Genomic DNA, 27,803 nt, shown 5'->3' with positions numbered 1-27,803 from the left:
CACTTATGTAAAGCCTCTGTTTGACAGATGCTCAGCTGGCCTCCTCTTGACAGTTACTGGGCTGAGTTTGAATTTGTTCAAGTCATGTCATCTGGAAGACATTCATCTCCCAGAAATAATTCAATAAAATTTAAAAATGAGTCGTTTACCATCGCAGCGAACTGAATCTTTGATAAGTGTCTTTATTTGCTTATATTTACTTTTATCTTGGTTGATTTTGACAGTTACTTTGGTTTATTTTGTTTATTAGCTAAAATATAGTATAAACACACATAACTAAAGATTACATGTTCAGTTTTGTGTAAAATGCACTTTTGTTCACAAGAGCCACGCTGCAGTGCTGATATTGTACCAGCAGGTGGCAAAACACAGCCTTGCAGTTCTGAGTGGATCTGCTCCGACTGCTTCAGGCAGCATGACCACAGGGAAATAGACTGACTTCACGCTCCTCAGTCCACTGCCAGCATGACGGCACTCCATTACTCAGCTTACGGGCAACACATACGCACACGCACGGACACACACGCACCGTGCACATTAAGACCACATGCACATTAAGAGCTTCTGCGTTTTTATTTTTAATAGAAAAAAAGTATTCAAAATAATACAACAGGAAGTATCCAGGAAATATGACAAAAAAAAAAAGAAAAAAAAAAAGTGATCAGGTCTGTGTCTCCACGGCAACCACGCATCCTCACCTTGAACTTGCTGCTTCAGTGCCTGAGTGTGTGTGTGTGTGTGTGTGTGTGTGTGTGTGTGTGTGTGTGTGCGTGTGTGTGTCGATCGAGATCGAGAACACTGAAACAAAGCAGAAATACAGAGCTTTACAGAATACCTCTGATCGATGCACATGACAGTCTCCTGGTGTAATGAAAGGGATACAACAATGTGTGCGTATGTTTGTGTTGTTTTCATGTACACGTAAAGGTGCATTGGAAAGAGACTGTGTTACCAAATGTACAATAAAAGACCCCATGTATGTGTGTGTCAGTTAGGATCTGCTGTGTTATGTTACATAAAGGAGGATGGATTGGGTTGAGACACAGATGCTCTGAATTATACAGCTTTGCTGTGTTGATGAGGAAGATGATAATGACATCAAAGATGACGATGATCATATACTACGGAGGAAGCCAAGAGTCAAACAAACTGAAGAAAAAAAAAAAAACATCAGAAATGGGAAAAAAATAACTGAATGAGTGGCTGCGGAAAAGAATTTAAAAAAAAAAAAAGAAAAAAAAAGGTCCTTGACTTCAGAAGGCAGGAGGAGTTTAGAGTTTCTAAATCACCAGCTTGCTCCCTACTCTCTCTTATTAAAATATCCCAAATTTTTCCCTCTTTCTTCTCCACCTTCCTTCACTCTCCCTCACCCATTCTCTTAGTCCCTTGTGGCCCAGGCCAGCCTGGCTATGGGTGGGCAGGCCAAACAGTTCAGAGTGGATCCTGGCGGCGTTACATAACTCCTTTGCTTTCAGCATCCTCTCCTCCCCGGGCTTCCTTTCTTCTCCACTTATATGTCTCTCAGTCCTCCACACACCCACCAAGTCAATATTTGTCCTCACTTGGCCTCCATATTTCGGAGTTCCTTTGTCCAAATGCAAGGGTTAAATATTCAGGATGGGACCACGGAGGGTAAGACAGACAGACATGGAGGGACAGATGGAGGGTCGAGGAGCTGCTGTCGTCCCACTTGAGGAAATAACTCTGTTTGACCTGACAGTGGCAAGTCCTTCTCTCTCTTCACAATGATGTGTGCCCATCCGTCATCGTATCCTCCTCCATCTCTCCCTCCTTTCATCTGTCTGTCCCTTCATTGCTCTGCCACCTCCATCTGTCCGCTCAGGGGCCTGAAGGGGTGAGGAGCTAAGAGAGGAAGGCGGTAGTCTCTGAAGAAAGTTTTCTTTATCCCATTCTCTCTCTCTCTCTCTCTTTCATTTATCCCCCACTCTTTCACTTACGATTAAAATACTATCTTTGCCATATCTTCATAAAACACACACATACTCATACCAACACATAGTGTCCCATAACAAACAATCCTACTGATAAAACACTGATTCAGCTCTCCCTCTTACACTCTCAGGCACACATAAGCACACGTGTATGCATTTAGACACACACACACACACACTCTCCCTCACACACACACTCACTCACACACACACACACACAGTGAGGCTCTCTGTGGGGGTGAATTCTGGGGGCCTCTGTGCTATGTCCCATCTTCCGCCTCCTCTTCTGAACAGTAGTCTCGCCCCTGCAAAAAATAGTAATTAGAGAGAATATGAGATTGTGTTTTTTTTACACTCTAATTTGTTCCAGTTAAGTAAACTCAGTAATAACCTTCTGCAAATGACTCTCACTGAACTGTCTGCATGCAGCAAACTCCCCACACACCTGTTACTCCAGTCACGTTTAAACAAACCCTTGTCTATTTACAGGTACTGGCGTAGAAAATACTGGATGAGGCAGTAAAGCAAAGGGCGAGTGGGCAGTTAGCTTTGTTTTGTCTCTTCAGTCATGATGTGGAGCTAACTCAACTGCTTTCCTTTCCTCTCCAGAGCTCATCTAACTGTACACTCTGTGTCTCTTCAAACAAGCTTTTAAAATATTGGCTGCAACAGTAATATACTGAAAATCAGTGGAAGGAAGTAACAAATAAAAGGTGCCCAAGTTCTATTTTGATGTACTTTGCTGTCATTTTTCTATTCAATGCTATTTTATACTTATCATCAATACATTTTCTATGAAAACATTGCACCAGTAACTCTAAATTTATTTGACAGCAAAATTGATTTGTTATTTTCCAGATTAAGATATAATACACAAAACATATGATCTTTTTAGATTAAACTACTAGACAGTTTATAAGGGAATTAAACCTGCTAAAAACACAACATGGACATATTTTATATGACCTTATAAAGTTGATATGGTGAAAAAACAGTTGCCCATTGACAAATCCAACAGACACACAGCAGCATTAGCATTCATTTGGAGTCATGTTTCTTTCCACTGAATGTAATTCCAACACTCACTCTCCTTTTTACTCTGTTTTTGGTCTCCACCAACTCCCAACCAAATCCTGTTAGCTAAAGCTGTCTGCTGTTTGGTGCTGTGCACATAGTGTATGGTGGGTACGTCAAAGCTCTTTTGCTGATAACAGCTGCCTGTTTCAGCTGAAAACGATGCTATGAGAGTGACAGTGAATCAAAACGATGAAGTTGCGGGTCCAAAAACCAAAAGAATGAGCTGAAAGATGTAAAAAACAATGTAAAGTTGGATTATAATTCTGCATGGGTTTGCCACTATGTGTGACCCTTTTTAAGTTATACATAATTAAAATTTGATTAGATATTCATTAGAGCAGCTTTAAATATATACATATACATATATACATAATACTTGTGTTTAGTTTAAGTACTATTTTGAACGCAGGACTTTTACATGTAACAGAATATTTCTGCACTGTGCTATTGCTACATTCACTCAAGCAAAAGACCTGAATTCTTCTCCCACCACTGCAATGAAAAGTTTGAAGGCAGAGTTGAAAAATTAAATGGATCACATGACAAGCTCCTGAAGCTGAATCTAGTCATTACTCACTGAGATTTCACTTTGCAACCTCATTTATAGTCAGAAACAACCAGAGTAATTCAAGTGGATGACAAAGAGTAGTAAGTGCTCATCAGTGCAGCCGTCACCTGTTCCTCCCCCTCACATGTGGAGCTGAGTGTTGAGCTCGTAAGTAGAATGACAATGTGGACTAATGGATGTTGTTGTTGTAAAGCCTGTCTCTTTAAATGTTAAGACCCAGCTGTTTCTTTAAATGCTCCGAGACCCATTCCCTGCTCCTCATGCCCCCCCCAACCCATGAAATGAAAATATGCACGCACACACACACACACACACACACACACACACACACACACACACACACATTTATACACAGCCCCCCCCCTTCACCTTCTCAATCTTCTCATCCAGCATCCTGAAAAATTCCTGCTGGCTCTCTGACGTGTGAATACTGAGAGAGAGGGGGAGAGAGAGAGAGAGAGAGAGAGAGAGAGAGAGAGAGAGGGAGGGAGGAGAAAGAGGGTGAGAGAGGAAGTTGGAGGTTGCAGAAGAGGAGGAGAAGGGAGGCAAGAAATACATCATGAGAATTTTCCATTACACCCCCCACACAGCACAAACACGCACGTTTGGACGCACGCATGCACGCACACACACACATGTACACACACAATCCTAACTGCAGTGTGAGAAATCCATCATTGTGAGGCTGTGGATGAATTTAAATAATTATTTTATAAAGTATTAACCCAATCTTTCATCCAAAAGGTTAAATACTCTGCAGCCACCAGCAACTAACAGGATTGCACACACACACACACACACACACACACACACACACACACACACACACACACACACACACACACACACACACACACACACACACACACACACACACACACACGACTGAACACCTCCATTTTAACAACGAAAGCAATCATGGAATCTTCTTGTTGAACTAAATTTGAAGTTTTTGACTCATCCAGAGGCTGAACACACTCATGGCATTTGTTCTACAGTGGAAATAAAACATTGCTCAGAAAGTTCACCCCAACACTGTTGCAGAAGTTTCCACGTCTGTCTCCCTTTGTTATTGATATCAATATACATATATAGATTTATTAGCGAGTGAGTTCGGCCAAATTACAACATCACATAATTAAAACAAATTCAACAGCGCTAATTGGAACTACTTTCTATGGAAGAAATACTCCCTGTGACGATTTCAATGCTCTGAGCACCAAAGATAAATTCTGTTATTCACGATCACGTGTTTAGGTTATCAGAGTTGTCCATTATATATAGATCATATATTTTGGCACAGTTCCAACAGACATCTACAGTATGCAGACTGATGCCAGACACTTACTTGGACTTGATGTTTGCTGCAGCGACCTCTTTCTGCTGTTTGCCCCTGTACTGTACATTACTCTTCTCCTGAAACACACAGACACACACACACCATTGGCTTTCATTATAAGCTGATAAAGCAGTTAAGAAACAAACAACTCATATCAGCAAACAGCCACACCACAGAAGACATATGTCACTTCAAGCCTGCATTATCAAATGACCTCCTCGCCCAGCTGCCACTGCACTACAGCCATGGACGTGGGCAACAAATGTAATATATGTAGGTCTAAGAAAACATGAAGGTTACATCGTACATTCCCTGCTAAGTTTCTGTGAGCTTTGTGTACATTATCCTGCTTTGGTAAAATCTTGCAGTGATCAACCAACAAATACTGTAACGTGCATCTACAGTAATGACAAATGGAAGGAAACAAATACTGGTCTGACATGTGTCTGTGTAAAAATGTACTTTTGGTCTTTCAGTGACTCACTCAACCGAGTAACAGACCACGTCACCATATCATTTAAACAAGACAACAGTCATTTCAATTTCTGCAGTTAAAAAAAATGACAGAAAATTGTTTGTGTGTGACTTTTGCGATAGCCTACATCAAACTGTGTGTTTGATAGGAGGTGCTTTCTCTCATGGCCGCAGCCAGTTGCTTTGACAAGGCTGTTTTTTGTTTTTTTTGAGCTATAGTAATATAATTTGTGGCAGAGTGACACTACTTCTGTTTTTTTAATCAGGATTTAAAAGGTACACTCGTTATCGTTACACCACTTGCCAGGATGCCAGGCTTGAATGACCTGATTTACTGAACAAACAACCCGGCTCTCACTTCACACTACCACACTTTGCAGTCATTTCACGTTTCGGAGGCTAAATGTGCCTAAATTTATTACCAGTGTGCATTATTTTGCGAGAAAGATTAAACAATCAGGTTATTTGCAAGGTTATTATGAGAAAATGACCTGACCAGTGACACTACAACGCTTCTTTACGTTTAAGACCTACAGGTTTTTGCGGGGAGGAAATCAGCCTCCACATTCCACACACGCTGACATGTTGTCTCTACCTGCGTGTGAGGCGCCTCCTTGTGTGTTCGTGTGTGTGTGTTTCCGCACTTGTGCGAGAGACAACTAAGTGTGTATGCGTAGGCTGATAAAGCTGCCTTTGGACACAAACACGAGCCTGTTCGCTTGAGTTGATGAACTGTCAGGAAAAGGTCTGAGTCTGTCTGTGGATGACAGGCTGTCAGTGGACGGGTGTGTGTTTTTGTGTGTGTGCGTCTCTCACCAGGTTCTCCTGGTTGCGTGCATTCACCCGGTTTTCATCCCCCCTCATGTACTTCACCTCCTCCACTCCCTTCATCTTGTATTCATCTGAGGAGAGAGAGAGAGAGAGGGTTGGATAGAGAAAGAGAGGTATGATTAAAAAAGGGAAAGAGAGGCAGGAGGGAAATAAACAACAACGAGTATTTATGAGGGCTGTCTCCCGGAAAAAGAAACACTGACCAGACTCTCTTCATTCATCCTGATGTGAAAGGCTCCAATAACTGAACAATGTCATATCAGCTCTACTGTACGCTCACTGCATTATATCAACATTACCAATGACTATTCCATTAAATCCAGCTATAATTTGTCCAAGGTAATCTGATAACTAAGACCTGACACAGTGTTTCAGAAAGTGGACATGGCAGCTGAGGTATAAGTAGGAGGACACTAGTCATCTCCTTTCCATTTTATCTACAGCAACTCATCTGAGGAAAGAGAGACAACAGAGAGACAGCAAGAGCGAGAGGGAAAACACATGTAGCGTGTAAGTGAAGTACGAGAGGAGACAGAAGAGACAAGAGGGAAAAAAGAAAAACGGAACAAGATAAGAAGGAGCAAGCTGGAGGGGATTAAAGATCAGTTGAACAGCTTCTAGGCTACATGGACAGCTTAGACAGTTAAGACAGTTAAGACAAGCACAGTGGCAGCGAGAGTGGTAACACTTCCACAAGACTGCATGGCACCAGCACCACGCCCAGCGCCGCGCATCCTGAATCACTGCTGAAGCTAAAAATTAGGGCAATAAACCTGACATTATGCGTCTCTCACTGGTCCGAGGTTACTCCTACTGCAACAGGGTCTGAATCCTGTGTAATTCAGCTAAGAATAGCTCAAATAACCAGTGATATATAACCTGAAGTACAACCAGTCAATCAGCCCACAGGAGTACAAAATATGTAGCTGGTTATCTACTGTGTTCATCAGGAAAAACAAATCAGTGACACATATCTTCAGGTCCAAATAGAGATATGTCTGTATTATAGTGGTTTAACATTTCAAATTATTATATTATAAGATATATATAATAAGACACAGTATAAACATCCTCTACTCAACACTGCTACTGCCCTACCAGTTGAAACGTGTGAGATAATGTGTGGTACAATGACTGTCTTCATTCTTTCATTAATGATTATTACTGTCCATTATTTTTTACGATTAACTCATTAATCATTTAGTATGTACAATAAATAAATATAAATAAAAATGCTGATCGCAAATGTATTCAACCTACAATTATATATATAAAAACATAACCTCTGTTGCATCATCATTGACAGATGTAGTGCTGCATGACTGTAATGTGTCAAATGCGATGTAGTGGATCATGGGATTGTTAGCAGAAAGTTTTTCAGAGCACTACGAAGTGCAGAAATTCTACACTCTGGATTCAGACACTCAAATAAAATGGGAGAAAGTAAAAACATTGCACTATATAGTAAATGGGCAGTGATTTCAGACACAGCCTGACTGTTTCAGCACTAATTGCATTAAGGCACAAAAAATCCCCGAAAGGCCAAAAAGAAGAAGAAGAATCCCCAGTGGTGCTCATTCCCAGGTATCACAATAAGTCAAAATGTCTACATAAAGCACCTTTATGTACAGAACACCACCTAACCTTGAGTAGAGCAGTACAATCACACTGGCATTTCTGCTGACTACCTGGTTGTTGTACATTTAACTGATAAAGCAGCAGCTGATATGCTGAAACACACAAAGACACATACAAACACCCACCCTGGCCTTATCTGCTGCACACTTTGTATTTTGCCCTTACTCTATCAGCAGTCTGTCTGTCTGTCTTTTTATCCTTATGTGCGTCTGTGCCACTTTGGACCCAGCTGAAGGGTTCACCCCTCCCTTTTCCTCTATTGCTCACAATCCACCCAGCACCTGGATCACCTGTGTCTTTTGAGTGTGTGTGTGTGTGTGTGTGTTTGTTTCTCTGCGTGCATGTGCGTGATCATCTGCGCTTCTGCATCTTACATGTGCGTCACTGCTGAGCCTAAGCCTGAGCTTCACTTGTCAGATAAACACTGCCGATTTGAAATAATTTGAGAGAGACACAAGGAGGGAAGCTGGCAGAGATTATGAGAAAGAGAAGGGAAGAAACAAATGCCGACTACTTTTCTGCTGTTTGTCTCAGGAATGTAAACGAGTCGGAGCAAAGCAGCTCCTGTCTGAACATGCCGACGCGCACACACACACACACACACGCACACACACATGGTTTTATAACACTACACAGGCTCACCAAGCTTAGATCGGCTCTGTAAACATGGAACACATACGGTGCTGCAGCAGGAAACAGAATTAAGAGCCATTTCCTCTGCTCTTCTGCGTGTTACACGGGTGATCCACATAAATTTCTAGCTCCATAATCTGTAGCTTAAGGTGAACACAGATTAATAGGAAGGGGTAAGATTAGCTGCTCTTGTGGGCACCGTACACAAAACTAAATGGATATTTTCAAGCAGCAATTGAGAAAAATGTCATTTGCGTGAGCTGCAGCCTGACTGAATGTTCTGCTCCTGTTACAGGATAGTCAGTGAGCTTAATGTGACGGGAATAGATAGATCAAAGTGACCCAGCTTACACCAATCAAGACTCATCACATCACAGACCTTGCTTCAATTTAGATAGCAAAAACTGGTCTTGCTGTGTGAGTAGGGTGTGTGTGTGTGTGTGTGTGTGTGTGTGTGCGCGCAGTCATTGTCACAAGAAATGACAAGAGTGTTTCGTCACGCCGATGCCGGGCTTGCTTTGGGAGAGAGGGAGGGGAACCGTCAGAGAGAGGAAGATGAAAGGGAAGAACTATTTTGAGAAGCCGCGATTTTGTGTGCGGACATCTTTCTCATCTCTGATTAGAGACCGGAGCTCTGCGCTGACCTTAAGGTATCGCCAGTCACTGCGAGTTCACGAGCGCATGTGCACAGCCATGTTTCTATTTCAGATAAAGCTGTGTCTTTGAATCAGCATGTTTGTCATTTTATGCAAGTGCAATGTTTGTATTGGTGTGAGTCATTTATATGGCCTTTTTTGGGTGTGTGTGGGTGTGTGTCTGCTCTCGCTGCTCTAGCTGGCCTGCCTGTCCTGTGGCTATGTCACTCTGTCCTTCCTGCTGTGTGTCCTCCCTCTCAGCCATTCTGGCTCCAGGCCATCTCCAGCCTGGCCATGACATTTACACCTGAACATGTAGTCTCATCACTAACACACACACACACACACACACACACACACACACACACATCAAGTTTTGAAAGAAATATATAAATACTGTGCATAATATTCCAAACAGAAATAAATGTCATGCCTTTTGCTGGCAGGGATAAAAGGATTACAGCAGGGACCAGACTGTACAGAAAATACATTGAGTCTGTTCCTGACTGTGACTGAAGCAAATAAGAAAATACTGAAATCAAGCCATTTAACACTGCTGCTAACACCCTGGTAGTTCCTCATGGACCCACTGAAGACACCAGACCACAACCAACTGATGTAGAAATGTGTTGCACAATAACTGAGCGTCTAATTTTTTCTATTGATACTGACGTTTTTCAATATCAGATTCCTTTCCCAGGCAACACTGAATTAAATGGTACATTATGTATCAACATCCATAGACCATGGTGTGGCAGTCTTCTCATTAGCCTGATGTTGCAGAAATATGTGATTTTTTTGTAAGTGAGGTAGACTGTTTTTATACAGATGGACTGGTTTCTTGTACAGCTGCAACTAATGATTTTTTTATTTTCTCAATCAATCATTTGGTCTATAATATATCAGAAAGTAGTGAAAATGCCTGTTATAATTTCCCATAGCCCCGAGGTGACATCTTCAAATGTGTTGCTCTATTCAACCAACAATCCAAAATCCAAAGATATTCTTTTTACTTTTGTGTAAGACAAAGAAAAGCATCTAATCCTCACATCTGAGAAGCAGGAACCAGCAAATCCAATGTTTTTGCTTGAATGATCCATCCATTAATCAATTAATTGAGTAATCATTGAGCTGTTTTTGGCCTCTAATGAAACTAACCAGTGAGTTATGCCTTATGTCTCCAACTGTCAATATCACTGAAACACCTTACTGTCATACAATAGTCTAAATGTTGATAGCAATCTGAGGGAACCAAAAATTATTGTCATGTCTGGAATTAGTCGCATCTAACACCACAATAAAAGTACACCTTTATTTAACGTGGATGAATTCACTGAGCATAAATAGTCTTTTCAAGGAAGGTCCTGCTCCACAGTCACACCTGGAAGCGCTCCAGTGTAACCACAGTCCGACCACTGCGGCAGCTGAGCAGCCTTGTTAAAGGGCACTTCAGCAGAGGTAATGAGGGATGTGCAACTGCTGCTCTGTCACTTTCTACTGCCATATTTATCCCTCCAGCTCCTGGACTTAACCTTCAGGCCACGATCCCGCTTCTCTTTTTCTGTGTACTACACTCTGGAAGAACTGTTTTCCCTTTCCGCACATTGTACACAGAAACTGTATTTGCTGTGACTTGAGGTTGTCATTTACATTTTGTATTCTCAGAAGAGGAAGAGAGAGAATTATGTGAAATGTGTCGGCACAAGTTCATTTAAGGATGTATCTTCCCTCTCGAACTTCTTTTTCCAACTGTGTATGTGATAATATTTACATTAATCAGAGATCTGATAAAGAAAGCTCAGTATGTTTTAAGTGCCAGCATTTCTTTTAAGGCACTAAAAGAACAATCATTTTTTAATCTAACACTGATCCTTCCGCAGGTGTCTTGGCCAACATGCTGTCTTTCTCTGAACACTATTTTCTCTGCATCTGACACAGACGGACACTGACATTGTATTCAGTCAGAATGACAGACCCTCAAACCACTCAGCTGCTCCACCGCCTCCAAACAACATGAACGCCAAAACAAACGGTGAAATCTGCATGTCACCATGTTGTGTATACATGTTGGGGTGCCACGTACGCAATCGTATACACATACACGGCTACATACTCTATCTCCACTCCAATCTCCTCCGACTGTGATTATTGCAGACATCAATAGCATGATGTTGTGGAAAGTGTTGCTATTTTCCCTCTTCGTCCTTCAGTGTTTGTGTAATGGAGCTCAGCCTTTTCCGGTTATTGTGCGAGAGAGCGACTGAGAGAGGGGTGGGGGTTAGGGTTAGTGGCCAGAGTCTGACAGAGCGGGTAGCCAGAATATCTGGGACACACACACACACACTCACACACACACACTTGTGCACAAATACACACAAGGACAGACTGACTGGCAGACAATCTGTTGGAGGCGGATCAGCATGAGCAAGAAGAGAGCTCACTGTCTAACTAACATGCAACACACAAACACATGCACGAACATAAATGTGTGGTCACACACTGACGAAGTCTACTGGGGGTAAATGTATGTGCGTAGGCGGGCTGACTGGCCAGAATCAACCAATCTTTTCCGCCTCGATCATGAAAAGTACACCGGATGTTGTAAGCCTGTTCGGCTGAGGTCGGAAAGGGCAGTGAGCTAACTGGGAACGAAGGAGTACACAGTGTGTGACAACGACTGAAACAGAGTAGAGAGGAGTCGAAGGAAGAAACAACAGATAAGAGTGGATGAAGATAAGACAAACAAGAAAGAGACGGGTGAAGACAGGAGGTGTTATTAAGGGTTGTGGCCTGGGATAAATCTAATCCACACAATCAAGGTCATTTGTGTCTCGCACCTCCACACACGCACTTGCAAACACACTCAAACAGCAGCCTGGCTCATCCGCCCGCCACTCTGGATTCCCCTTTAACCAACTGACAGCGATGCTCAGGGATAGGATGGGAGGAAGAGGGAGGAAAGAGGAAGGGAGGTGAAAGGACACAAAGCTCTGACCTAATGTTGTGCCAGAGAGGAGAGGAAAAGAACTGGAGAGAAGAAACACTGGGAGATGAAGACAGGAAGAGGGGAGGGGGTGGGGGGGCAGAGACCCAAAATAGAGAGACAGAGAGAAAGAGGAAGGGAAGAACGAGGCCTTGAGCAGGGGTAGGGAAGCGGTGATCCAAATGAGACGGAGAGGTTGAGGAGAAAGAGAGGGAGAGAGGGGAAAAAATAAAGGAGAGAAGCAGCGTCAACGCACGTCATTCTCCCTTCCCCTCTCAAGGAAAACTCTCCACTCCTCCCATCTCCCTCCGTCTCTCATCTCCTGCCTCGTTCTGTTGTTCCTTAAAAGACGGCGGGGGAAACGAGACGTGAGAGCAGAGAGGTCACAGGGAGGGGGTGGCGGGGGGGATTAGGAGTCGGAGTGTTGGAGAGAGAAGAGAGGGGACGAGAAAGAGCAGCAAGTCGAGGAGAGGTCGCAGAGGGGTGGTGAGAGGCTGAAGAAGAGAGAGGGAGAAGGGTCAGGGGGAAAGAGGGATGACGGAGAGAGAGAGAGAGAGAGAGAGAGAGAGAGAGAGAGAGAGAGACAGAGAGAGAGAGAGACAGAGAGAGAGAGAGAGACAGAGGACCTCCTGTGGATCGTCATCTGCCACATCCATCTGCCCGCGAGCAGTTATACCAGAGTGTTGCTCCTAATTCTTAATCGCTGTTAATCTCCCAACCACTCATCATCTCTCCCTTTCTCTGGCTTTCACTTTCATTCCTGTCCCTCACTGCACAACAGCCTGCTAGCTATAATTAAAGCTAGGGCTGCAACTAACAATTATATTCATGACTGATTAATCTGTTGCCCCCTTTTTTTTCTTCTATTAATCGATTTTCTGTAAAATTACATCACATTTGGGGGATTTAGTGTCTTGCTCAAGCACACTTTGACATGTGGACAGAAGGAGCCAGGGGTGATCCAGCCCACCACTCCACCAACTGAGCTACAGTCACTTGTAAGGTTAGAAAACTATGAAATCACAATTTGCCGTCTTCAGATCCACCGACCAAGAATCCCAAATTTTTAAATATTCTCCTCAAAACTGTGAAAAAGCAGCAAATTCTCACAGTGGAGAAGCTGGAAGTTGATATTTTTTCCTTGAGAAAAGAGCCAAACAATTATTCACTTATTAAAATTATCATTGATATTTGTCTCTTGAGCTAATCCAGTGACTAATCCAGTTGCCCCCAACCTTTTTGGCTTGTGACCAGAAGCAGCAATTCCTCATGACCCCCCTCATCTGAGGTTGCATACATTTGAATTTGGGAGAATAGTCAAGAAAGTGATGTTCCCTTTTTTACAGTTTCATGTGAATTGTTTTTGAATTGCTTCATTGGCTTGAAGGGGTAAAACTATCCAGTATTTCACAATAAAAAAAAAGGAACAGTTAGACAAAATTAAGAAAAATACTTTTGTCTTGCATAAACATGTTTTTTTCCTTCTTTTCTATCTTGTCCCTGGATTAATCGTTTCATCACTAATTGACACTCCAGCGATTTAATATTTCACTTCCATAATGCTGGGAACAGATTTTTAAAAAAGACTGGGTCAAATTTAAATTGCAGAGGCAAAAATATTCTGAATTGCATTGTACTCCATGTCACATGCAAACAGAACTTTGTGTGTTAAATCTTTGAAGTGCCCCTTTAATTGCAATACAATCTCAGCTGTGTGTCTCACCATCAAGTCTCACCTCCTCCCACCTTTATGTTCCCACTCACCTCCGTTTCTATCCGACTAGTTGCACAGGCTCAAATATGAGCATGTAAAGGACGCATGACACCTGAGAGTTGCAACACTGGAGTCTCACCGAACTGGTTACTTCCCCTCTCTTACATGAGCTCTGCACATAGATGACTCTAATAAAACTGTCTGTAGTGTTGACAGTTATTGTCTGAAATGGAGAACTTAACACTCTGCCAGAGGACTATGAGCTATAATGAAGAGAATATATTGTGAGGGCAGACGGGGCAATGGGTCTATGCTGAGCAATTAACCCTGTGAAATGGAGCTGTGAAGCTTTTATTGACATCACTGTGTGCGTGTGTGTGTGTGTGTGTGTGTGTGTGCAAACTGACCCGTGAAGAGGTCTCCGTTGCTGTAGGCCTTGCCGCGTCCCTCCTCATCGTTGGGCACGGCCGACACCTGCTTGGCCGAGGTGCAGCCCATGGCCTCACACTCTGAAGCCTCTCCTCATCGCACTCTCACCTGGCCAAGGACAGAGAGACGACATTTTAGATACATGACAAACACAATAAAAACGAACAACACTGCTGTTCTGTTTTTACAGTCTACTTTACAGATATCATTTCTCAGAAGTGCTGTACCGTTTGCTTTGCTACCGTGACTGTCACTCGTGCTAACTAACTCTTTCTTTATTCCAAACAAACTGGGTCGATCGGTGGAAAAATGCCTTGTACAGTGTTTTCTCACAGCAACAACAGCTAATCAGTGTGATATTTGCAAGCACATTATGTATATGGCGGGACACAGACAGTTCAGAGTCAGACATGTAGGTTGAGTCATAATACATCACCAGAAAGGGAAGTGAGCATTTATATGAAAATGTTGCAAGTTATTCCTTCAGCCTCTTGTTTCTTTTAGGCCCAAACATAAACACTGTCATTATATGTGGCGAGCAGGAGCAACAGGACAGCCCTGTGGGTAAAACAACATCGCCTGATTTAAAGTAGGACTGTCGATACATATATATTCTGATCATATTAATTTTGAGAACAAGGAACCTAAAGTATTTGACATTTTCATTTGAAAAAAGACTTAAAGCTTTATTAGTTGATTTTACAACCACTTGGTGTCAAGGGAACAAGCTTTTTTTTTTGTTTTGCTGAATACAGCTGTCCGCTGTCGCTGGAAATGAGGTTAATGAGAACGAATCAAAACATTAAAGTCGCCGGGCCAGAAAACCAAAACAATGAGCTAAAAAAATGCTAAAACGCTCTGTATAGCTTAGGGGAACTGCAGAGACGGGTGATCATTTTGGGTTAATCACTACAAACAACGCTTTTCCCTGTTCATCAATTGATCCATTGTTAATACAAAAATACTGTTAAGTGCAGCTTTAAAATGATAAATTACTAAAATTGTTGTTGATTGTTCAGTCCATGTATATTTTCAACATTACACTGAAACCTAGCGTTGGCTTATGTTAGCCTTGTTGAAGTGTCCTCAAATCAAACAGTTGTTGCTTAATATCATGACATAGGAATAAAATCAACTTAATACTTCATTATAATTCCGAAAGGAGGATACTAAAACCCTCCCACCCAGCAGGACAGCTGACACAAGGCTATGAACCACTGTCAGTCAATCACATGCACTGTCAGACACATTACACTATACATAGTCTCCATGTCACTCACACATGCCATATGCTGTCATTGACAGAGCCCATCTGACTGCTGCCAGTTGCACAAAATGCACACACACACACACACACACACACACACAGGCAGCCAATAAGTACCCATCACCAAAATGAAATCTGCAGCGCCGGTACAAGTGAGAGGAGGAAGAGTGTTGGATGAAGAGAATGGAAGGTGTTGGAGAGGCTTTTTTTGGAGAGGCAGAAACACTGACGAGACAGAAAGACAAAGAAAGGGAGGAAGTAGGTGGGGTAGATGAAGGGGGACATGGGTGAAGGAAAGGATGGAAAATAGGTGGGATGGAAAGAGGCCAAGGGAGAAAGATGAGTGCAGTTCTTCAAAAGAACGCCGCCGCCTGCCCCTCCTCCCTCCTTCAGTGATCCTCCGAGCGTTTGAAGTTGACAGGAGGCCAGTGTTTACTCCTGTGTTTAGGCTACAGCCGACCAGCCTCCATTTCTCTGGACACAACACAAAGCGCCAGGTGTACAGGGTTGCGGGGAGTGGTTTCTGTGCGACTATGTGTCCGTGTGTATGGGCATTGTATGACTTAAGTGTGCGGATGGTTTTGACTGTACTTTATGTTGTTGTGGTTGTATAGCTAAAGGATCGTTTCAATTTAGCAAAAGTTGGGTCTTATTTTTGTAGATTTGAACAGCATTCCTAATCGGTAATAATAAGATGGCACTCGCAAAGAATAAAACGTCAAAAAAAGACTGCCAGGCACGAGGACCATGCGCAGTCATGTGATTATACAGGCTTTAAAAGAAATTCCCACTCCCAGATCTCATCTATTAACTTGATGAGTTATTAGAGCTTTCCCTTTTTATTCAAAACTTGAACTACTCTTCAAACTTGTGAAAAGAATTAAATATCCAGACTAGAGCTGCAGTTTTCAAGTTTTTTCATAACTGATTCTTCTACCGATTATTTTTTGATTTATCAATAAATATAAAATGACATCAATCTCTGAGGCCTGAGCCGAGCTTACACATGAATTTCTCAAAAGGCATGCAGGTGAGAGGGAGAAAAAAGAAAAATCAAGACACTCACACACACACACACACACACACGCACACACGCACACGCACACGCACACGCACACGCACACGCACACGCACACGTAAGCTTTGGATGTGTGTAGCTGTGTGGTGTCACCTATGGCCTGAGCGTGAAGCCTGGTCGAGAGAGCATCTTATCAGCCCGCTCCAGGCTGCCTGGGACCCCTCTTACCTCGTACTTACACCACTCTGGAACAACTCAATTATGTGTCACACCCACACTCATAAAGCCACACAGACATGCACAACTGGAAGGTCTTAATGCGGTCGCAGGCACACCAGCGGCAAAGTTTTGAAAAATAATCTCATCTAGCATAATCTGCCGCTTGACAGGTCGCTTAAATGAGGATTCCGCGCCGAGGAGGATGAGGTGGGTACCCGGTGACACTGCTGCAGGGTGCGTGTTACCTGTCAGAGCACTGTGAAGCAGAGAGGCGAAAGCCAGAGAGAGCTACAGAGACAGAAAAAGGGGGAGAAAAAGCACAACGAGAGCCAACAAGAGAGAGAGGCAACAAAGGAGGACCAGTCAAAGCTCTTTTAACTCTAGGCTATTAGTATAGAACTGACGTGAATATTAGATTAGCAAAGCACAGAGACTCCCTTCTGAAAACCACTGACGGAAGTGTATTGAGAAATGTGAGAAGCCTTGATAGATTTGAAGTTTCAAAGGGTCTCCAGTGTGTGGGCAGCATCTGTTTGAAGGGCTTTGATTTATGTGTATTGAGACATCAAATTGTGAGTAGGAGCTGGCTAAAAATAGATCTAGCAGTCCCAAAGCTATTGTTGTGTGCAGGGATAATGCTAGGCTGTGTGAATCTGTAAGCCACGCTGCTGTTACTTGGGTTATACATATAAGCTACAGCTAGTAGGCAGACTATCACAAAGCCAAATATACCTATAAATAAATACCAGTGACGCCTGCAATAAGACAGAGGATAGAGGGACACTTCAATGACACAAAAATCTGTTATGTGTTGAAATTCAAGTAGTCATAACTAGTATGTTTTGAAAGAAACTGGTCATAAATCAGTCGTGGTAACAACCTCTTCTCCTGGTGAAATCTTCTTCAAATTCCTCCACTGAGATGAGAGATGCACACTGTTGATTATGGCACTATATTTTATTCAAAAGGCAAGGGTTTTTAAGACCTTCCAATCATTTTCAAAAATGATTTCAAAAAAGTTTTGTTTTGATTTTGTTGCCTCGATTGCATAATTTTTGCCCTAAATCAGCTCAAAGAACTAGTCCCCATTCTCAACGTGACCCAAGACGAAATCACAAAACACATATCTCTGCCACTAAAAACTGTCTTGTCAAGTCTTGTTTTTGGTCAAATTCAGTCAACTTTTACCTCTTCAGGCCTCAAAAAACTGTCCAAATGAGACAGTCAGAGAGGGGAAAGTTACTTTTTGACTGAACAGTTCAAAACACATAGACATGGACCTAATACACACTGCTTCATATTAAGGGATCGCAAACGTAAAAAGGTACTGGAATAAAGAACAATTAGAACTCAAGGATCAGTATTCTTTTGCATCTTCTTACTCTTTTGCATGTGTTTCACTGTACAATGAGATCAGTGCATACACTTTTAGCATTGGCGACTTCAGCTGGAATCAGCCTGTGTTAGTATTGAGCTCTATCCAGCAAGCTGCTCGGTGCCACATGCGAGACCACAGTGGGGCGTTGCTTGGTGTTTATTTAACCCACAGGACAGCTGGACTGCGCTGCTCTGAGCTCGCCTACTCCTGCAGACGCTGAAGTGTGTCAATGGGACAAGCTTACTCTGGCAAGCCAGCTAAGACCCTCGCACCAAGCAACTATCTTCTGCTCCTGCTACCAAACACACACACACACACACACACACACACACACACACACACACACACACACACACACACACACACACACACACACACACACACACACACACACACACACACACACAGACTGAGCCAACATGATCTGATAAACATCTAATGTCTGAAGGGGATAGGAGTTGTTAATACTAGCTGGCACACAACTAGGTCTGCATGCATGCAACTCGCTTCAGACGCTTAACATTCATCTCGGGGCATATTCGCCAAAGCAAAGTAGTAGCCTAATTTAGAGATATAAATAATGCCATGATGTCAGCTAACAGGTCTTGCATCATTTCGAGCTAAACTTACAACAGATTTGGCAGAGAGCCTCTCGTCAATGTTTCACCACATAAACAATTTGAAATACAACAAAATAATAATGCAAACCTCACAGCACAGAGGCCTATAGCTCCTCTTAAATGCAAGTAAAGGTCAAGAGGAATCCTTAACACATGGCAAATACCCAGGCCCTTAAAATGAGTAGGATTTGGCAAACATAGAGGCTTGCCCATGCCTGCATACCTGGAGGTGAGACATAACCCACTAGTTGTGTGAATAAGCCTCCTTTACAAGTCAGTTTGTCAAAGGAGGAACTCAAAAACGGACTGTGGAGGGAGATGTGAGTGTACATGCTTGCATAAACACACACCGTACACACAGGCTGGGCAGTGTGCAGTGTGAAGGTTTCTCAAAAAACAGGGTTGTGCCAGAGGCAGAGCGAGCGACCGCAGAGCCTGAAAAACTGGCTCAGCAAAAGCGAAAGAAAGGAGACCACGAGAGGGAAGTTTTGGGAGGCATTTAACAGGTTAATTTTTTTGTGTGTGTGTTTTTTTTTTTATTTTGCTCTGTGTGTATCAGTTCTCATCACAGGGAGTGCCAGACTGTGATTCAGCCTCTTAGTAAGAAAAAAAAAAGAGATTTGAAGCCTGGGAGGGGAAGTGATGACTTCAGCCGCGGTCAAAGCCTCAGGGAGACTCAGGGCTCCAGGGCAGGTCTCTCAGCGTATCCACCTGTGACAGAGAAGAGATTCATCCTTTGCTTCATCATGCTGCACGGCGGAGTGCTGAGCCATGCTCTTCTGGCCTGGACTGCTCTGTATTAAACTGAAGTGACTGAGTTGGTCAGCAAATTGCCATATGCTGCTGCTGGTACTTTTGGAAATATGTGGAGTGCAGGGTCTCCCCCAGAAAAATGCTTAGCCCAGGTGGTAAGCCAGCCATATCCTGATGCATCTGATCTCAGGATCAATTTAGTTAGTGGATGACGGCCTGGCTGGTCACACTCATTAAATATATGGCATTTTCTGCGTGAAATAGCACTTTTATATAATATTAGAGAAGTCGGTCTTTGACTGAGGGGAGGAGATCCACCTCTGCTATAAACCACTGGAGAACACTGTTAATAAGGTTGGGTGACATATATATATATATATATATACACACACCACTATAACAAGGTGTGTGTTAGGCCACTGCAAGCAATACTGCAAATCAATGAGCAAGACTGCTTTGTAGTAACATTAGATTTACAGGATTTTAAAGTGTCACTGAAAAAAACATGACCATCTGGATATTTCCTCTATAAATAGTTCATCAATTTCCCTATGTTCTGTTACATATTAATATTGCACAGTCCATTATAAAAAAATTTGATCATACTGCCCACTGCTCATGTACCTCATAACCACATGCATTTACCTGAAATATTTGATATTGTATTGACTGGTTTCATGCTTATATTTTATGCATTAACTGAAATTCTTACCTTGGACGATAAGGATCAAATCCTCTATCACAGTTTATCTTATTTTATATCATGCTATAGTCAATTTTCAAATCTCTATATATAATACTTTATCACAGTGATGCAAAAATCTAATGAAAATTTAGTTCGGCCATCAAACAATCCTGCTCATTGATTTGCTACTTTGCAATTGAGCAACCATGAACAACACCAGGACCCTGAAACCGAAGCAGCATCCACACGTGTGCTTTTCTTACCGTGACATGTTGAAATGTCTCGTGTGAAACAGGCCCCTCAGTGACCCAGAGATATTACGGTGAAAGCTATGACTGTAAACAATGTGGTAAAATCTATCACAACTGATTTATATTATCTCACTGTCAACCCTAATGTAGTTGTAAATACTTCCTGCTGAGCACTAACCTAACAAATGTATGATTATGTTTGCTTTTATTGTAACTGCAAAAATCTAAATGTCGTACGTGAAGTAACATCGGGACAGTTCAGTGGAGAATCACTGCTGTGTGCTGCAGTGTGTCAAGTGTGTCTTTGCCTCTCTCTCTGTGACAGAGCAATGTTTCTGTACAACTCCTTGGCCAACGCGCCATAGTATTTACTCTAGCCAGGCAGCAAATGCTGCACCTCTCCTCTTGTCCCAGTTTAAGCACTCCATCAGTCTGACAAGCCTGGGAAGCCTTGCCAACACACACAGGCTGGTGGACAGTAAAGGTTTCTCCTGAGTGGTGTGCTGCTGCTTAAAGTGTGCGCCTAAATTCTCTCCCTCACTGTCTGCTGTTGTAAGACCAGCGGCTCTTTCCTCTCTCTCACTCTTGTAATGAGGCTGACAAGTGGTCATGCAGGGAGGGAGGGAGGGATGGACATGGAAACAGAGGGGAGGGGGGTGGATACAGGCGCTCCTCTGTTCTGTTGGGTGAAATCGTAACCCGGCCGTGTGACTGACAATGAGAGACACACTGCACATAGCTAAGACATGCGCTGATAAAGAAACAAGAACAGGTTTCAAGCAAGTTTTTAAAGTGATTATGTAAAATCTTGTTACATACATATACTTTGGCAAGAGACCTCTGTTTTTACTCCAGGCCCATAAAAACCAGTTGAGTTGAAACTGAGAGGTCTGCATGGCTCTTGCCACTTCCCTTTCATTTCCTACAGTGAGAGCAGGCGGGACAAAAGAGAGAGAAGGGCAAAACAAAAGGAGCGAAAGCGGTGAGCGAGAACATTTTAGATCGCTATTAGTAGTCTAACCTCAGACCAGCACAGCAGTCAAATTGAAATCTGAGCTGTATTGGGCCTCATCTTGATGCAGGTAGAACTAGACCATACAAAAATGGATTGTTCCACCTGATACAGGTTCTGTAATGTCTCCTCTGAGGCCTATTAATGGCTGGCGTTTGCAGCACCAAGTTCACAAGAGCGAGACAGATTCCCTGAAAGAGCAAAAAGCAAGTCGTCATGCCCGCTTTATTCCCTCCCATAGTGCTCTGTTCTGCTGCTGCCAGTTGTGACTGAGGTAAAAGCAGGTCAGAGCCTGAGGTGATTGGTGGGTGAAGAATGGGATCAAAAGGGTGGAAAAGTAACTAAGTAAGAGAAGACGTGCTTTAGTGATATCGTGACTTCCTCCTGCGATGACATGAACCACGCAATCAAGTCAGAGGGATGGGTCATTCAAACAAGCTATCAGACAAAAGGTGGTAAATCTTGTCCACGTTTGACTCTTTGCCTAACCTTTGATGTGACCTCTAGATGCTGTTAACAGGTGGATTGTTGGACTTAACCCTTACTTTGGTGACGGGACACTTTCTGTAGTTGCTGCAGAAAGAAATGTTACTGATTGCTGATGGTAGACCTATAAAAAGGTGTTCAACACTGTGTTTTATGTTTTTACAATGACTGCTTTTACGTATTCAAGTTTAGTATGTGTGAGTAAGTGCTTGTTCATCACATTTAATAACAGACAGCTGCACATGGCTGATAGAGCGGGCTTACTCCAATATAGCAGCCACACAAGGTCAAAAAATGTTTATGTTTTCTTATCCAAATCCATCTGAACTGCTTACAAACCAACCCACAAACAGTGAAAGTAAAAGAATTCCAGCATTAATATTCATTAAAAATTACTGCAGCTGATGAAAATAAATATCAATCTGTGTGTAACTGGCGAGCGTGCTGCAAGATAATTGGCAAAGCCGTTTCAGTCTGTGTGTGATTGAAAAACACTGAAATGTTTGCCTGTTCGAACCTTTCAGCAATGAGCTACAGATGAGCCTGTTTTTCATGTCTCTGTAATGCTTGTGTGATATACCCACAGCGTTATTCTTTCAGATGCAAACCAGTGTTTTTTGCTCATCTATCATCCTGCACAGTGACACACACGCTCCAGCGAGGAAACCTTTCGCTCAATAGACCCTTCAACAGTTTCTAATCAGCTGTCCAAGAGACTGATGACAGCATCAGGGTATTATTACAGCATCAGGGTATTATTATTCACAATCAGCTGACAGTAGTTGTGCTAGGTGATAAGGTTAAAATCTATTATCAGAATATATTTATGATGTGGCAAATGTATGCAAAAATCACCTAACAGGGTTTTCGCCAGGAAATGGTTTAGCCCAGTTAGTGAGCCACCCAGATCTTGACACTTTTTTGTCTTGTGATGAATTTAGTTATTTCACAGCCTAAGAAATAACCACACTCAGTAAATGTACAAGATTTGTTCTATGAAAAAGTGCCTTGGCTTTTCTCACTGAAGATTCATGTTTAAATTCCTAAAAGCATTTTCACTTTTATCATGCTAACAGAGGGGGTCTAAGCCCCTGTTTTTATCTGAGTTAGTTCTTACAGTAGGTGTCTGTCTGATAATGCTTTAACCAAATTTAAAGAAAGAAATCCATTGTTATTTAGTCCACTGCCATATGTCAATACAATAGAGGACAGTTATCTCAACTTTACACCCACACAAGTTGATGATCTTGTTGATAGTGCCGCAGCCTCACTGCGTACAACAGTCGACACTGTCGCTCCTCTGAAAGAGAAGGTAGTGAATCAGAAGAGGCTCTGTGGTACAATTCACAAACGCGTGCTCTAAAGCAGAATCACGACAGGTGGAAAGGAAGTGGCGTTCCACCAATCTGGAAGAATTTCACAAGGCAAGAGAGTCTATAAACATACAAAAGAGCCCTCCATAATGACTATTCACCATCACCATCTCCTTCCTACACTGACACAGATGTATTGTCCGGTACGGTAGCCTTGGAATCAACTGTAATGCCTAATTTGTATTTAGACTGCTTCTCTCCTGTAGATCTCTCTCAGCTAAGTTCAACAGTTTCTCCAGTGCTACAGTAAGAAACACATGTCCTTCACTTCACACATAAAACCTGCATAATATTGCAAAAATTAGAAACATCCTGCCTAAAAATGATTTTTTGTCCATGCATTTGTTACCTCTAGACTGTACTACTGTAATCTTTATTATCATGATGTCCCAATAACTGTGAAACTCCTCCAGCTGATCCGAAATGCTACAGCGCGAGTACTGACAGGAAGTAGGAAAAAAGATCATATCTCCTCCTCACCTACAAAGCAGTTAATAGTCAGGCACCAGCATATCTTTAAAAGCTCATAGTTCCCTATTATCCCAACAAAACACTCCGCTCTCTAAATGCAGGCCTTCTTGTGGTTCCTAGAGTTTCTAAGAGTAAAACAGGAGGCAGAGCCTTCAGGTTATCAGGCTTCAGGCTCCTCTCCTGTGGAACCAGCTCCCAGACACACTCCCTACATTTAGGACCAAGACCAGGCTTAAACCTTTCCTCTTTGGTAAAGCTTATAATTAGGGCTGGCTCAGGTGAGCCCTGACCCATCCCTTAGTTATGCTGCTATTGGCCTAGACTGCTGGGGGGACTCTGTTGATGCACTGATGCTTTTCTCTCTCTCTTTCATGCCATTAACTTTGTATTTTCTCTCTCCTGCAGCTTCTCTCTCCCTGTCCTCATTCTTCAGGTATCAGCCAATACAACACATTATTATCACTATCATTATTATTACTATTATTATTATTATTATTATTAATAATAATAATAATAATAATAATAATAATTGGTGCTGCATTGCTGCTGTTATTATTGATAACACAATTACACCTATGGGTATTACTATTTTCATCTTCAGTATAAAAATGAGATGTCACCTTGGACTTTGGGAACTTGTGATGGGCCTTTTCTCTGCCTTCTTACACTTTATAGACAAACAGATTAATCAAGGTAATCACCAGATAAATTGCTTATAGAAAATAACTGTTTGTGAATGCCCTAAAAGTGATCCAATCATTTCAATGACCTGCTGTGGTGTTTGTGCACAATATCAGGAGAATAAAAGGTAGAGAACCAGCAATGTGTTGGAAGGTAAACCCACCACAACATAAACTTAACACTTGGGTTTAAAAGATACCCAAGCTAAGACTGAAGGTTATATGGCTTTTCACGCTCATCTGCCCTATATATTAAGTGTATATGCTCTTATTGAAGGTTGACATTTTTTTTTCTCACATCAATCCAACATCATGAAGGAATGGGCCTTCAGAGATCCTATCAGAGACCATTTTATCTACTGTGTAGATGGGAAACAGATGCGTTCTGTCTGATGGGAAAACACTGTGCAAAGATTCACACAGGACTTTAGAGTCAGCACAGAAGTGGGAATAAGAGATAAGAAAAGAAAAAAAATGGTAAGCCAAATCAGTACTGGACCCTGTCTCCATGTCCCATCCCAACTGGACTCTGAGCACAAACTGCACTGTAAACACAGTCAGGGACACAGAGAGACGCTGCTTTATCATGTGACAGACACAAGCACACAAAGCATGCATGTAAGCTGCACAGCCAACCCCTGCTGACTCAAAAGGCGAGCAATGGCACAAACAGCCCACAATCACTGAGCTATACATGTAGACTCCAGTGCAGACAGACACATATAAACACGTGCACCTAGCAAAAATAACAAACCACATAAAGACAAGTGCAGTTTTCAGGTTTCAAGCTGCAACGCTTGCCGCTTTGGTTTTGATTATTCAGTCAGGTGGACAAACCGATAGGCCAGCAAGCCCCTCAGTCAAACTGACAGACACACAGAACCCAGAGGGATCGTGTTGTGCTGGCCTTGTGCTTTCTGCACTGCAATATAGACTACCTCATCACACCTGACAGCACTAAGCACTGCCACAGAGGGAACACAATACACGCAAAGAAAACACACACTGGACGTAAGAGACAGTCATGGGAACTCTTGCCAACACCCACACCCAAACACACACACAGACAGACAGACAGACAGACAGACGGACAGACGGACAGATGGAGAAGACATCCTGGTAACCATGGAAACCATCCACCTCCTCACACGGTGACATCACAGGTGTTGCATCATGACCCAAACGGGGGCCAAGCAATCACCTGAACTGCTGTTAATCAGCTCTAGGTGGAGAGGCCACAGGTGGACGGACAGGCGGGACGGACAGGGAGATGATGGTGATGATGATTGAGGGGATGAGGAAGAGGGAGGAGGGCTAAGAATAGATGCTCCTGCCTCCGAGTAGGAGACAGAGAGGAAAAGGAATGAGGAGGAGTGAGACTCTTGCATTTCAGTCTCGTCTGCAAGCCACCGGAACCAAAAGCCATATGTGAGCAACGACTCACAAGCAAACACACACACACACACACACACACACACACACTATAAGCAAGTGAGGGAGGGTGGGAGATGGAGGCAGATGGAGGCAGATAGATGAGGACAGACAGATAAATCAAGTAGGGAGGGGGACTTGCAACATCCACTCACAGGATTGCTGGTGCTCAATTGTAACCTATATAACCCTGATGGAAGCTGCTGATGACAGGATGCTATGCGCTGTAATACTGGCCACATCAACCTACTTTCACACCAGGGTGCTGCACAGCCACCAAATGGATGTAATGGTCTGGTGTTGATCACATGAGGAAATCTACAGTAGCTAATGGCCATATGGCATGTTTAAACACAGCAGCCAGGAAGGCATTTGGAAACCTATCAAGCCCCCTTTGGCAACATAGTGTGTATAATAGTGTCTGAGGAAGTGGGGAAGGATACAATTGGAATAGACTCAGGCTAAGTTTTAGCTAATGAGCTGCAAATGAGCCTGTATATCAAATCTAATTCTGGCTGCTGTGACTTTCGTAATATTATCCAGCAGCTTCTCTCTTCCCTCTGAGGCAGACACATTGCAACAGCAGTAATGAGCAACAAAGACAGTCAGCAGTTCCTAACCAAATGCCCAAAAGCTCACTGGTTATGTGTGGTGGTCGACAGAAGGGAAGAGCTTTTCCCATCATACTGGAGAGGCTGTAAGCACACACACAGGCTGTGCAGCTGCAGCAGCAGCAGCAGCCCCAGCAGCCCCATGCCCCGGCCACAGAGCTCTGTCCTGCCCAGGGGCTTGAGCTGCAGCTCGGCTCAACAGCTGTGTCCAGCTGCGCTACAAGGAGACACTGGGCGCTTTGTTCCCCCCACTGGGGGAGGCAGAGGGACACAACACAAGCGGTCTCCGTGTGTGTACACATAGTTTCATTTCCACAAAGGTTAATGGCCTGAAGCCTCTGCCAGCCCAGGTCCCTCTTCCTTCTCTTGAGTGTTTCTCCAAATGTAAACGGCCTCAGAAGCATCAGCATCGGGCTGGGAGGGAGCAGCGGGACAGGGTGCCACAGCCAACCAGGATGTGTGGAAAATTTGAAATGCGCTGAGGCAACGCTGTCCAAGCCGAGCGACCAACATTCACACACTCAAAAAGAGACGTGTACACATCTCCCTTTCGAGCCTCGTTTTTGTGTTTTACCGGCGGAAATAAAAAAAGCTGAGATAAAGCTGTTAGCGTTGCAGCGAGCTCCACCAGCAACAAAACATCGACAGCTGCGAAGAAACCCTGAGTGCAGGAAGGAAAGCGCCGGGTAATCACGGCACACTCAGGAAACAACAACAAAAGACAGGAGCAAAGAGAGAAAGAAACCACAAGCAGGAACGTGGTTTTCTCTTGGGGGATAAACGACACCTTTGGGAGACGATTAACAACTAATTCACGCTGATACTTACTCAGATGAACCGGTTCCGCTCGGTCCACTGGAGGATAGCCGGTCGGGTCTTCCGGCTGTGTGTCGGGCGGGATCTGCGCTATGGAGACTCGAGAGCTCAGAGCCTCGAGGACTGAACGTAAACCGTGGCTTGCGTCATTTCACCAGGATGCCACTGTTGCGCGCAGCAATGCAGCCATCTTGCTGAGGAGTGCCCCACCAACTCACCAATCACTGCTGGACCCAGAGCTGCCGTCTTTATTTTGGTCCCAGCAATGAACCTGATCCACCATGAGCTACTGTATTGTCATACCGTTTCCATCATTAAAATGTCACTTTTAACCAGCAGTGGAAAGTTACCAAGTACAGTTACTAAAGTGTTGTAATTGTAGCCTATTGTATTTAAATTTAATTATATTTTATACTATACTACTCCACATATTTACGGGGCAAATATTCAATACATCCG

At 43.1% G+C, this 27,803-nt stretch overlaps 1 protein-coding gene across 1 annotated transcript; it reads right to left on the bottom strand.

The window, feature by feature from the left end:
• Positions 1-622: 622 nt before the first annotated feature.
• Positions 623-27,765, bottom strand: LOC111232210 (uncharacterized protein C1orf21 homolog). The gene is made up of 6 exons (XM_022759617.1): positions 27,357-27,765; positions 14,252-14,381; positions 6,227-6,312; positions 4,946-5,013; positions 3,967-4,027; positions 623-2,257 (listed from the first exon to the last, which is right to left on the bottom strand). The coding sequence occupies exons 2-6, from the start codon at positions 14,340-14,342 to the stop codon at positions 2,213-2,215; spliced, it is 351 nt and encodes a 116-aa protein (XP_022615338.1). The 5' UTR covers positions 14,343-14,381; positions 27,357-27,765; the 3' UTR covers positions 623-2,212.
• Between the last annotated feature and the right edge of the window lie 38 nt (positions 27,766-27,803).

This window comes from Seriola dumerili, unplaced genomic scaffold (genome assembly GCF_002260705.1).
Source record: "Seriola dumerili isolate Sdu_G_001 unplaced genomic scaffold, Sdu_1.0 BDQW01000322.1, whole genome shotgun sequence".
Taxonomy (NCBI): Eukaryota; Metazoa; Chordata; class Actinopteri; order Carangiformes; family Carangidae; genus Seriola; species Seriola dumerili.
This window is presented reverse-complemented; position numbering and strand designations above follow the sequence as displayed.

Excerpts from the sequence above, each read along its gene's own strand:
- LOC111232210 (XM_022759617.1), bottom strand. The coding sequence starts at position 14,342 with ATGGGCTGCACCTCGGCCAAGCAGGTGTCGGCCGTGCCCAACGATGAG. Across the intron at positions 4,028-4,945 it reads GCAGCAAACATCAAGTCCAA|TATTCACACGTCAGAGAGCC; the intron begins GTAAGTGTCTGG and ends CCTCTCTCTCAG. Across the intron at positions 2,258-3,966 it reads TGGATGAGAAGATTGAGAAG|GGGCGAGACTACTGTTCAGA; the intron begins GTGAAGGGGGGG and ends TATTTTTTGCAG.